General features: G+C 34.5%; 1 protein-coding gene across 4 annotated transcripts in view; it reads right to left on the bottom strand.

Annotated features, from left to right (window-relative positions):
* The window catches only part of LOC107597181 (echinoderm microtubule-associated protein-like 6), a 69,834-nt gene that overhangs the window by 29,479 nt on the left and 26,848 nt on the right, over nucleotides 1–13,507 (bottom strand). For all 4 annotated transcript variants that reach the window (XM_016288139.1, XM_016288137.1, XM_016288138.1 and 1 more), the window contains 14 exons: nucleotides 13,079–13,280; nucleotides 11,768–11,905; nucleotides 11,432–11,688; nucleotides 9,571–9,780; nucleotides 9,326–9,493; nucleotides 8,247–8,353; nucleotides 7,923–8,023; nucleotides 6,615–6,801; nucleotides 6,237–6,342; nucleotides 5,478–5,571; nucleotides 3,565–3,665; nucleotides 2,964–3,166; nucleotides 2,748–2,859; nucleotides 874–1,001 (listed from right to left, as the gene is read on the bottom strand). In XM_016288139.1, the coding sequence (XP_016143625.1) occupies nucleotides 874–1,001; nucleotides 2,748–2,859; nucleotides 2,964–3,166; nucleotides 3,565–3,665; nucleotides 5,478–5,571; nucleotides 6,237–6,342; nucleotides 6,615–6,801; nucleotides 7,923–8,023; nucleotides 8,247–8,353; nucleotides 9,326–9,493; nucleotides 9,571–9,780; nucleotides 11,432–11,688; nucleotides 11,768–11,905; nucleotides 13,079–13,280 (2,114 nt within the window). The remainder of the gene's footprint in view (nucleotides 1–873; nucleotides 1,002–2,747; nucleotides 2,860–2,963; nucleotides 3,167–3,564; nucleotides 3,666–5,477; nucleotides 5,572–6,236; nucleotides 6,343–6,614; nucleotides 6,802–7,922; nucleotides 8,024–8,246; nucleotides 8,354–9,325; nucleotides 9,494–9,570; nucleotides 9,781–11,431; nucleotides 11,689–11,767; nucleotides 11,906–13,078; nucleotides 13,281–13,507) is intronic.

A 13,507-nucleotide genomic window follows, 5' to 3' on the forward strand; every position in this document is an offset into this window, starting at 1 on the left:
GCTCTCTGACCCTCCCATAGACAGCAATGTAATTACCACGATTAAGGCCCAGAAACGTAGCAAGGACATCGGTAAAATAATTAATGTGACATCAGGGGTTCACGCGGATATGTTTTTTTCGTCCGCGTGACGCAGCTGACACAGAATAGCATACGCTGTTTACGTTCAGTGGATACTCTCCAAAATTTACCAGGGTGATCTCATTGGAGGAGATGAATTGTTGAATAAAGTCATTATTTTTGTTTTCTTTGTGTACAAAAAGTATTCTCGTAGCTTCGTAAAATTACGGTTGAACCCCTGATGTCACATAGAAGATTTTACTGATCTCCTTGCTATGTTTCTGGACCTTGATCGTGGTAATTACATTGCTGTCTATGGGAGGGTCAGAGAGCTCTCGGAATTCATCAAAAATATCTTAAATTGTGTTCCGAAGATGAACGGAGGTTTTTAGAACGACATGAGGGTGAGTAATTAATGACAGAATTTTGATTTTGGGGTGAACTATCCCTTTAAAATGCAGTGGTTGCCTCTAATTTTAAATGGAAAGAGCACAGACAAAGCCTTAGTTTGTTTATATGAAGAGATTTCTTTTATTTGTGTGACTTATTTATTTTGATTTGGGGTTTGTTTTAAAATTTCGATTTAGTTTTGTTATATTTCAATTTCACAAAGAAGCGTGCAGCAATAGCCTAATAAAAGGACACCTCATTTACTGTTTAATTAGTCTTTAATCTCATTTTGTTAAAAAAATCGTGAGAAAATCGAATCGTGAAATGTTGAATCGTGAGTTGAGTGCCTCGTTACATCGCTACTGGTTTGATTTTGTTATTCTGCATCTGGATTTGCAGCTGTATATTTGAGCGTGACACGCACCTGTACGAGTAAAGTCATGGGGCCGCTCTTGTCGATCTCCAGGATCTCTCCGTTTTTGGTGCCGACCAGAATGTGTCCGTGTCCCAGAGTGATCGCTCTGATGGACGGGTTGTCCTCTAACAGCAGTCCTAAACAACAAGTTTTATTATACAAGCGTAACCCTCTGTAGGTCTGTGATTTGTAAGTTTTGTCATTTTTACTACATCATAATTGTAGGAAATTTGGTGACCGCATAGGAAATACAGAGTATTTTTTTGGGGTACAAACTACAAATCTGACATGAAGTAGCCCTTCATATTGTCTGAATATATATCCAAATCTCCTAACAGATGCTAATACAGATCTGCCTGTATTAATGGAAAATAATATGCATCATTTTTCTAATATTTGCATTATTTTATATTTAAAAAATTGTGTATTATTTAGAGGTAAATATTGTTGAGAACCACGAACTCCCTAAAACAATGCATAATATAAAACAATTTATACTATTGAAACATTTTGTACATTTATTTCAAAGTTAAACAATGTATTCATTTAGCATAAACACTGTATTCATCAAAAATAATAGGAGTGATATTTCTAATATTTGTATTATTTTATATAGAAATAGCTTATAATTTCGAGGTAAATATTGTCTGGTACCATTAAATTTCATGATAACACAAAATATAGTACATTCAACTCATGTTAAACAGTGTATTAATTTAACAAACAATGTATTTATTGAAAATATTAATGGTTTTCTAATATTTGCATTTCATATAGAAACAAATAGTGTCAAATTTGTAGTACAATCAGATCCCCTCAAAATACAAAAATATTAAATAATAAATATTGCGAAACAAAATATAGTACATTAATTTCACTAAACAAAATTAAACACTGTATTAATTGAAAATAATATGTATTATTTTATTAATATTTGTATTATATTTTGATTGTATTTTTTTTTTATAGAAATAAGATGTTTTTTAGAGCTGTCTTGTACCATTAAATACAAAATATGAAATAATAAATATGATTGAGACAAAATACAGTACATTCCTTACAAAAATTAATGCAATAATTAAAAATAATATTAATAGTTTTTTTCCTAATATTTATATTTACATATTATTATTATTTTATATAGAAATAATATTTTTAGAGGTAAATATTGTCGAGTACCATAACATCTTACAATATAAAATATGAAATAATAAATATGATTGAGACAAAATACAGTACATTCATTACAAAAAATAATGCAATAATTAAAAATAACATTAATGTTTTTTTCCTAATATTTATATTTCTATATTATTATTATTTTATATAGAAATACTATTTTTGGAGGTAAGTATGGTCGAGTACCATAAAATCTCACAATATAAAATATAAAATAATAATATTATTGAAACAAACTGTAGTACATACATTTAATCAAAAAGCACTGCAATAATTAAAAATAATATTAATTGTTTTTCTAATATTTATATTTACATATTATTATTATATGCAAATAAATAGTTTATTTTTTGGAGGTAAATAATGTTGAGTACCATGAAATCCCCTTACAATACTAAATATTAACTAATAAATTAAGATTTCATTTGCAAAAACAGATAACTGTTTTTAACAATTCTCAGAAATCATGTTTTTTCATTGTGCATTCCAATTAATCTCAATCAAACTGCAGTTGGGTTATTTTGACTAGGTTAAAAAATAACAGCTAGCTAAAAACATGATAATATTATAAAAACCATGATTTTTGAAAATTAAAAAAAAACCGGAGTTATCTGTTTTTGCAAATAAACTCTTCAAATATTACTGAAACAAAATATAGTCCATTTATTTCATAAAGATGGTCTGTTTTGAGGATTTATAATTACCCTTAGATGAAGGCGAGAGCGCTGCCCTCTTGATGGCGTACGTCTTCAGACATCTCTCGAACATGTCGTCCCACAGCTCAACAACTCCATCTTTACCCCCCGTCACAAAACCCTTCAGGTCACAACACACCATTAACAGCTGAGAAATGCATTTCACCTGCTGTTTATCTACATTTCTAAGCAGGATACCATGTACCTGTGGCAAAATCAGCTCACCTTATCCAGAGAGCACATGGCAAACACGGGCCCGTCGTGAGCTTTGATGCTCTTCATGAGCGTCGTGTCTTTCCAGATGTACACGTCACCCGTCGTCGCCCCAGAAAACACCAGATCCTCCGAGCGGCCGTAGCAGGCGGACATCATGGTCTCCTGCCTACCGAGATTCCCGAAAATGCCTCTTTTAAATGTTAAACCTCCTCCTGGAGTGAGAAATAAACATCAGGCAAATGCGTTTTCATTTATCCAGAGGAAAAAGCATCCAAAGCATTAGTTCACAGAGAGTAATTCAGTTACTGGAGCATTTGGTTTCGACTCACTGAGCTCTTTTTAAAGCTCTCGCTCACATTTAATTGGTAAAATACGGCGTGCTGATGGTAAAGTTGGCGAAACAGTCACATCAGCTTATGACGGCTCGATGTGATGTGGCAGATTCTCCTTACAGTCATGTTCTCGTGAGAGAGACGGGCAAGAGCTTATGCTTCAGATATTTCAGTAAAAACACTGTCTGCACATATAACAAACATCCTAAGCTGAAAACAAGTGCTACTGCCGTGATTTAGGATGCAAGACTCTCTCTAAAAAAATGAATGAATCTCACCTGTGTGCAGCCAGAACTTGATGTGTTTCAATCCCACCGTCAGCAGTTTGTCCATGCGGAACGGGTTTCCTTTCACCACAAAGATCTTATCTTTATGTCCTCTATGGTAAAGAGAGAGACAGATGTCTTTCGTGAGCAATTCAGCTCGCTGTACACTAGTGCTGGGCGGTATACCGGTTCATACCGAATACCGGTGTTTATTTTTGTTATGATATTAATTTTTAAAATACCGCAATACCGGTGTATGTCGCTTAAACAATGTTGGGAACGCGACACTGTTTGAAAGGGGTCCCTTTTCACTGTTGCACTGTGGTGAGAGAACAGCTGTATGTGTTACTAAGCGTGAAAGTTCAGAAACTGAAGCTGTAGAACTAATAGAACGTGATGACACAGAAGAACTCATCCACAATATCCACACTGACCTCCACAAATATCCAGCGCCCGCTGCCATCAGCTCCCGCGTCTCACACACACGAGCGCGACTTTAGCACTAGATATAGCAACTTTCAGACCCTTTTAGCAGCTTTTTTCCATAGAATATTCATACTGACAAACCTAGCGACTTTTCTGGACTGAGAAACACCGATCCGATCCGATCCGTCTGTACCTTTCACACCTCCGAAGTGATACGAATCATGAACACTGTCCTAAAACTGTGTGCTTCCACTCGAGTGTTGGAGTGTAATTGTGCCTATACATGAGTTTAATTATGAATTGATATGATATGAGTGATATTTGTGATACCACTTTTGTTGTCTTGTCTTGATAAACGGTGATCGTGAGGTTGAGTGAACTGAAGGATGTGACCAGGAGCTCAGTATATAGTCATGTCTGGAGTAATAAGGAATCGACCGTCCTGTTTGAAGGGCGAGAGGACGAGTGCTGTCTGCTCTGCTAAAGCATATGCTAACAGCATCGTGTGATGCTTGAGGTCACACAGTGTGCAGGTTGTGAACAGTGCTGGCTTTGGTGTCAAGGTCAGAAGTTCAGCGTTAGAAGTGCACACTACTGTATGGATCGAAATAAGAAAGCAGAGTATGGAAAAACATTTGATTCCTGGCTATTTCCCCGTTCTGTTTTCAAATATATCCAGCGCCCGCTGCCATCAGCTCCCGCGTCTCACACACACGAGCGCGACTTTAGCACTAGATATAGCAACTTTCAGACCCTTTTAGCAGCTTTTTTCCATAGAATATTCATACTGACAAACCTAGCGACTTTTCTGGATAAACCTTAGCTGTTTCAGTTGGAAGATTTCGCCAGTGCTGTCCCGCGAACGTGAGGTCTGACTTTCCCGGAGAAGTGTCGCCTCTCTCGGCGTCTGTTCTGTGCAGTGAGCGGCAGAGAAGCACCGCAGCCAACTCCTCAATAAATGAGTACAAAACAGCGTTTCCTAGCACCTGTCGCTTACTGATTGTTTGGAATTATAAATATGAGCGTAGTTCGTCTGTTAATATCACATGCACTTTTTTGTTTGTTGTTGTTTTTAGGTTGTTACTCAGACGCAGGCAGTGCGCTGCATGAGACAAAAAAGTAATCTAGCCAAAACAACCATATAGCCACTCTTTAGTGTAGATGCATGTTGATTTTATCAGACGATGACGCGATTATAAATGAGTGACTCCTGGTTAACATGTATTAAAAGGCCTCGTGTTTAGTCACTATTTAGTGTGGTATTTTTTGACACTATTCACTCATCATGACAGTAAAATAGTGCATTTTAAGTCAATATACTGCAGTATTTCCTCTCAATCAGTAGAAAATATGGTTAACACCCGGTCATGCGTGAAAAAAAATACCGTCATGTACCGTGAAACCGGTATAATTTTGAAAAATACCGTGATATCAATTTTTGGTCATACCGCCCAGCACTACTATACACACTCTTTACCATTATAAAGGTTCGGTTTTACCTGGATTTGGCCAGTTTTTCGCCTTTTTTCCAGTCCCAGATGACTAAGGAATGATCTTCGTCGATTCCCACAGACACTAAACTCTTGCCGTCCGCTAGATTTGAGAAAGTGAAGTAACAGAATGTGACGCAAAAATGCTTCACAACATGTTTAATTAAGCAGTTGTAAATTGTATAAAAATACGATTCTGGAAACATTAATGGAGATGCATTGGATTACTTTGCTTGAAACCAGGGAATTTTGTCAGAATATTTAATGCTTCAATGTCATATATTAAAAAAATGAGCACACAAATACATCAAGTTTATGGGGGGCAAAAACAATTTAACATTCATTTGAACTCAAATCTCCAGTTTCTCAGCTGATTTCCATGTAATATGCAGAGTTATTTTAGTATCATTGAGAAATTATTATAGTTCATATTTTATTTTATACTTAATATTTTGAATTCATTTTTATTTTCTATTTTCATTTTAATTTTAAAGTTTAGAACTTTTGTTGTGAATTTTTGTTTTTTTAATAGTTTTAAATTTTTGATATGTCTATTTAGTTTTTATTATTTTAGGTTTATTTATTTTAGTATATTTGAGTTAAATTTAAATAAGGAAGGTGTCTTTGTCAACTAATTAAAATACAACAAGTTTATATATATATATATATATATATAAATTTCAAAAATAAAAGTAGGATTAAATACATAAACATTAAAAGAGATACATTTTATTACTGGCTTCCATGTAAATGATGTGGTGGTCTGACCTGTGAACTCCAGAGCACAAACTCCGCGCTGATGTTGACCTTTCAGCAGAGATAAACACTTGAGTGTCTGGATGTCCCACACATGGATGGCTGGATCTCGACCCACCTGACACACACAAACACACCAGCTCAACATCTGCATGATCTACACGCACTTCACATTTATTACCACGCCTTACAGAAAATACACACTCCATAAAATTATCACCAACCGAAGGCAATATGATCTGAAATAAGGCTGTGCATACTGACAGCTCAAATCCAACTGTTAGGCATATTTTTGATAGAAATCTGTCTGGGGGAAAACCCTATCAAATCTGATCCGATCTGGTTTGAAATCTGATTTGTGGACAACAGTTTGAGTTGTAAAGCTCTCACCTGTCCGGTGGCTACGTAATCTTTGAGCGGATGCACAGTGAGGCTCAGGATATCGTCGTCATGACCGAGGTAAAAGCGTTGCGTGTGCTGCTGTCTGTTATACACCACCGCCACAGCCGCCACATGATACACCACCTCACCGGCCTGAGTGTAGAACAGATTATTCCTGCAGTCGCAGCCCCTGTACCTGAGACACAGACACACACCAGTCAACAACCACTGCAGCTATCAGCTCTGCTAATGTCAGCAGAGAGAAGCATTCGATTCCAAAAAAATGTGTTTAGGCTCTGAAATATATTAAGTTTTTAGAAAAAAACTATTTAGCATTCATTTGAACAAAACTCAACTTTCTCACATGGTTTGCATTTAGGTTATATATAACCTGTTACGAATAAAAACAGTGTAAAAAAATTTTAAAATAAAAGTTTGAAGATGGATTTTGTCAGAATACACAAAAAATTCATAGAATTCATAGATTTTGTCAGAATACACAAAATAAAAATCCAATTTAACATTAATTTGAACTCTTTTAATTTAAATCTTAAAGTTTCTCAGCTGGTTTTCTAAGATGTGGGTTATATATATATATATATACACACACACACACACAGTAGTCAACATTTGAAGTGGATCAAAAAAGTTAATCAAAGTTGTCCTAAGACAAGAACGCATTTTGGTTTTAGGTTTTAGGACAACTTCGATAAAAGATTTTGATCAACTTCAAATGTTGACTACTTTATATATATATATATATATATGATTAGCATTAGATGCATTTGACTACTTTGCTGTATTTTGACATTTTAATTATTTTTCTTTTAAATGAGAATTTTTATCAGGCTCCCGTTTAGGTTCAGTAATTTCACTTTAATGGCAAAAAAAGGGTTATTTTCAAAAATGTCCAGTGATATTTTCGTAGAAGCCTAATAAGTCTTCATATATAATTACACATTATACTTAAAAAATTCTAATTAATATTCTAATATATAAATATAAATTATACATATAACATGAATATATCTTATAATTGTATATATGCATACTTTACAATTAATGGATTCCTTCTGTAAATATAAAATCATATCAAAATTATATTATACATTTTTATATATTTTCATATATATACAGTGGGTACGGAAAGTATTCAGACCCATATATATATATATATATATATATATATATATATATTAATTAAAATTTAGACTTTTTTTATACATACAGTACAATTTATAACCCAAGAGAGGGTAAAAGATATGGACACACACTGTGTTCATACCAAACACATCATAACGTTCGCAGTGAATTTACCCGTGGACGAACTGCAGGCGCAGCCCCTCGTCTGGAGCTTTCTGCCGCTTCAGAGATCCAGCCAGTCTCTTCTTGAGCTGAGGAAGATCTTCCTTATACACCTGAGGGATGTTTGGAAGAAGAGTTACAGGGAGAAATCCACTAGAGACACATTCAGAGATTCAGAAAAAGCATAAAGGGCAACAGCAGCCGACTAAATCAGCTGTGAAAATAATGAGAGGAACAGGAAGAAAACAGCCGAGCATGACTGTTGCATAAAACACTCGACATAAGACCCTCTCAGTTTGGGATCTTGGGTTTTGTTGGGGTTTAAGTGTCTCTTGCCTGACGCTCGTAGTTCATCTGGGCCTCCTGTTCGATGTCTGAGTCCAGCTCGGGAACGTCGGAGAGGTCAGAGTCAGAGTCGCCGCTGTTAGAGTCGGCGTAGCTCTCTGCGAACGAGAAAACACTGCTTTCAGAATTTCTGCTTTCTCTGTAGTTCACTCATTTCAGTCCAAACTTTCAATCGAAACGTCAAAATAAAATGTACAATTAAAAACACTATACTCATTTTTATTCAGGGCTTCCCAAACTTTTTTGTCAGCCGAATCCTTTAGACGTAAAATATTTACTTACACTACCCCTGAGATTTCAACTTAATATTTCAATAATTTAATGACATTCATAAGTTCATGATTGGTTGATGTTGGTTTGTGGTCACATGACATGCAAGCAAACAGATAAAATATCTAATATTTTTAATAAGTATTTTATTTTGATTTTTTTTTATCTTAAAATTATTATACATAAGGCTGCATGCATCGGTATGCATAGAGCTTTTATTATTATTATTTTATATTATTTATACTAATTATTTATTACATTATATTATTATATTAATTAAATCTAAATATATTATTATATTATGTGTTCTTTTTTAATTACTATTGATTATTATTAAGTGTTTTAACAATCATAAAAATAACATTATAAACATTATTGTTGGAAATTACAATTATCCTGTAAAATAAAATAAAAAATCTTAGGCCTAATAATTATTTTATTTTACACTGCAAGTTACAAAACTAGCATTTTTTTTTATTCTTAATTTTTTTACTAAAAAATGCATAACATATTTGCATAAATATTGACCTTTAAAATGTAGATGAACCATAAAGTTTCATTACTTTTCACGACTTTACCATTGACTATTAATGAATTTCCAAAACCTTTTTTTGACAACACCGCATTTGAGAAGGTTTTTGATAACTTTTCCAAGTCTGAAAATCACAGTTTTAAAATTCCCTGACATTTCCATATGCTTCATTATTTGAGAAAACCTAGTATTTCAATAATGCATAAACGCCAACTGTTTCCGAACAGGTTTTCATGTCCCATAATAAAGTAAAATAAATGAGCTTCACCTTGCAGCAGCGGCTCCAGAACTCCATTCATGACTCCCTCGGGCAGAAACCTCCACTGGAAGACGGAGTGATCGGCTCCGCCCGTGCTCAGAACCCACTGCAGGTCATGTGACCAGCGCACATTGGTCACATGGGCAGAGTGGCCGATGTATTTCTTGAATTTGGCAGCTGAAAGAATCACATTTGTTAGCACACACTGGTTTATTCAGCACGGATCACACAGATATCTGGATAACCGAGCTGACCTTTTTTAAGACAAGGGAATCGGAAGAGTTTGACGAGGCCGAAGTCGTCGCCCGTCACCAGCACTGCACTGCTGTAGTTTGCATCCACAGAATTGATGTCGTTCACGTTGGAATATTTAGGCCAGATTCCGTTGACATCAGTTCCGAGAACACAGGTCCACGTCATCCAATGGATTCCTTTGGCTTCCTCCTTCGGCAGGAATTTACCGGCTATAGACACAGAAGAACAACAGTTAGGACAATTATAAGCATGATATGATTAATAAAATACCTTACAGTACAGTACGTAATTCAGGGTTTCATGACCTTTGCAGTGTTGTTGATTGCTGGACAAAGATTTTAAAAAATCATATAGAATTGTCTTTGTTGTGAATTCCTGGAGACTTTTTAATGTCCAAAATGAGTCAAAAATGCTTTAAAACTTGAATTTGAACTGATGTCATATTGCTAACTTGCTTGAGGGAGAAATTTCCTCTACAGAAACACACGTCTATTGACATTTAAATGAATCCTAGAGTGTTATTAATTTTCATGGCTTTGCATTAATTATTAACAAATTTTCAAGACCGTTTTTGACCAGCAGCCACCTTTGAGAAGGTTTTTAATGACTTTTTCAGGTTTGGAAAATTTTTAAATAGTTTTTCATGACGGTGAAAACCCTGCTAATTTAATAAAATGCAAACATATTTGCATAAATATTAAAAACGTACATATTTAAAACTTTAACAATGCATACTGACTTTTGAAATTTAAATGAATTGTAAAGTGTTATTCATTTTCAAGACTTTCTATGAATTATTGATAAATTATAAAACTTTTTTTTTCACCAGCAACCACCTTTAAGAAGGGTTTTCATGACTTTTCCAGGTCTGGAAATTACAATTTTAAAATCATTTTTCATAACTGTGAAATCCAGAGCAATTTAAAAACATGCAGAAATATTAAATGCATAAATATTTCAAACTTTAACAACGTATATTGCATTAAAAATTTTAATGAATAAAAAAAAGTTTCATTAATTGTCATGAAGACTTTCATGACTTTCATTCATTTTCGTAGATGATTAATGAAATTCCAAGATTTTTTTTTCACCAGTGCCACTTTTAAATAGGTTTCTCATGACTTTTCCAGGTCTGGAAATCATAATTCTAAAATTGTCTTTCATGACTGTGAAAAATGTAAATTAATTGTAAAGTTTTATTAATTTTTAATTATTACAAATTATTAATTCTGTAGTAAAAGAAAATCATAAATATTTGCATAAATACCCAATGTATACTGACTTTTGAAATTTAAATTTCATGACTTTCACATTAATTATTAATGAATTTTCCCAGATCTTTTTCACAAGTACCCACTTCTGAGAAGGCTTTTGATGGAAATCACAATTTAAAAATATTTTTCATGACTGTGAAAACCCTAATAATAATAAAAAATAAAAAAAAGCATAAATAATGATTGCTTCCAAACAGGTTTTCGTGTCCCATAATTTCACATTTTATCATGCAACTTCACTAAAATAGCTTTATGACTTTTACAGGTCTGAAACAGTTTTTCATGACTGTGAAAACCCTAGTAATTTATACAATGCATATTTGAATAAAGATTTAAAACTTTAACAATGTATACTGACTTCCGAAATTTTAATGACTTAATGAAAAAATGCATAAATATCGACTGTTTCCAAACAGGTTTTCATGTCCCATAATTACCTGGAATTTAGTATTTTATCACGCATCTTCACCAAACAAAAAATTGCACAATTTTTGAAAGAAAATACAGCTTGGAATTTATACATATCGTAAAGTGTCAATAATTTCCACGACTTTTCCATTCATTATAAATGAATAATTATTCTTACTTGGCATCCTGTAGAAGAATCGCTCTCCAGCTCCATCGTTGGTCTGCAGGAAGCGGCTGTCCACGGACCAGTCCAGGTGTGTTATGAAGCAGGTGGACTTGTTGCACTCTCCCACTTTCTTATAGCGTTGGGCCACAGCGTAAGTGTCCACAAACCCGTCGTTCGAGCCCACGGCCAAATAAGAGCCATCGGGTGAGAACTTGAGCTCGTGAATGACCTCCTTCCTGTCCTTAATGTGGACCACCTCCGTCATGTCCCTTAGAAAACCAGACAGGCTCTCAGTTTGTGAATAATGAAGCTGAAATAATGAAGTGTAGGGGATCCAAATTCAATTACCTGACACGAAGAACAGTGAAGGAGCCGTCCTTCATGCCGAGAGCCAGCTGGGAACCGTCGTTGTTGAAGGAAACGCTGCGAACGGCCTCTTCCATGTTACAGCGAGCGATCAACGTGTGTTCGGACAAACTCCACAGCCTAAACAAGCATGTTTGAGGAAAATTAAAATGTGTCCATATTTATGTCTGTATTGTATGCTTAATCTAGGGCTGGGTAATATGGCTAAAAATGTTACAACAATATTTTCCCCATATTATACGATATTGATATTTATCACAATATTAATTTACTATTAATGGGGAAGGAAATGCAGTCCACATGTTTGTTAGACCTTGAGAATTAACTTTAATCAAGGCCCAATAAATCCATTTTATTTTCCCCTAAATTCTATGTATTCAAATTTTTTCTATATTTATAGATTATAATTTAATGCAAATTTAATAAAACTTTAACAATTAAATGTTTTTCCAAATGTAATCAAATAAAAAATATAACAAATAACTTTGATCAAAACAAGTTTTTTTAGTGAAGTAAAATGCAAATATGGATGAAAAAATATCTTGGTTATATGATATTCCTTAAAAATAAAAATATAAATATTACTATTATTATTGCTTTGAGAATTGAAGCTTTTATTTTGATGATTTGTTGTGAAGATTTAATTTCAGTTTTTAGTTTCAGTCCCAGGGTGTATTTGACAGTAGTTTTTCTCAAATTAAATGGTAATCAATTACAAATATAAATTAATTTACAACAAAATGTATTTATTTTTTGTCATATAAGATGCTGAACAACAGAACTGTATAAACTAAAACATGGATGAAAAAATATATTGGTGGTATGATATTCTTTAAAAATGAAAATATTATGATTATTACATTAAGAACGGCATTTTAGTATAGAATAGTATTATATTTTTGTCATAATTTCTTCATGTTAAACCAGAATTTATTTTGACAGTTTGTTGTGAATATATTTCAATTTCAGATTGAATTTGATGGTATTTTTTCTCAAATTAAACCATGTAAAGCTGCTGTAGTGACTCACAGAGAAGCCCTTGGAAATGAAGTTCATGTGTTCATGTCTCATAAATTGAGACGCAGCCACTGAAAACACTGCGAGCATCATGTGTGTTTGAGTGTGAAATGTCCAGATTGTTTATCGCAATCTCAATACAATAACGTTTATTGCCCAGCCCTAGTTTAAACATTCTGAAAAACCAGACATCCTATGTCCACCCATCTTGCTCCATTGTCTACAGTGTGAACTGATGTGGCATGAACTGAAATTCAATAGCAGGAGTCGACTGACCGTACGGATCGATCATCGCTGCCGGTGACGGCCAGCGGTTGTTTGGGATGCAGGTCGAGGGCCCAGAGCTCCCCCTCTGAATGACCCTGCATGATCAGCAGCGGTTTATCTCGGTCTCTCACCATCACCTCGAAGATCTCGCTGTCTTGAGTTCCTGCCAGGATCCTGTCAGCCCTCCAACACACGCTGCGGATGGACAGGCCTGGAGAGAAAGAGTCATTCAGGTTCATCAAATTAAAGTCCACCATCAAGCATTCCTGGTTACCAGCAAATAATCTAGCGTAGCGTTAGTTCTGGAAGGTCACGTTAGTCAAGCTCGCATCAGCTGACTCTCAGCTGATCCCATCTACCTATGGGAATACAACACCTATCTAAGTAGCTGATCCCATCTACCTATGGGAATATGACACCTATCTAAGCATTCATATA

The sequence above is a fragment of the Sinocyclocheilus grahami genome, unplaced genomic scaffold (assembly GCF_001515645.1).
Source record: "Sinocyclocheilus grahami isolate Dianchi unplaced genomic scaffold, SAMN03320097.WGS_v1.1 scaffold229.1, whole genome shotgun sequence".
NCBI classification, from domain to species: Eukaryota; Metazoa; Chordata; class Actinopteri; order Cypriniformes; family Cyprinidae; genus Sinocyclocheilus; species Sinocyclocheilus grahami.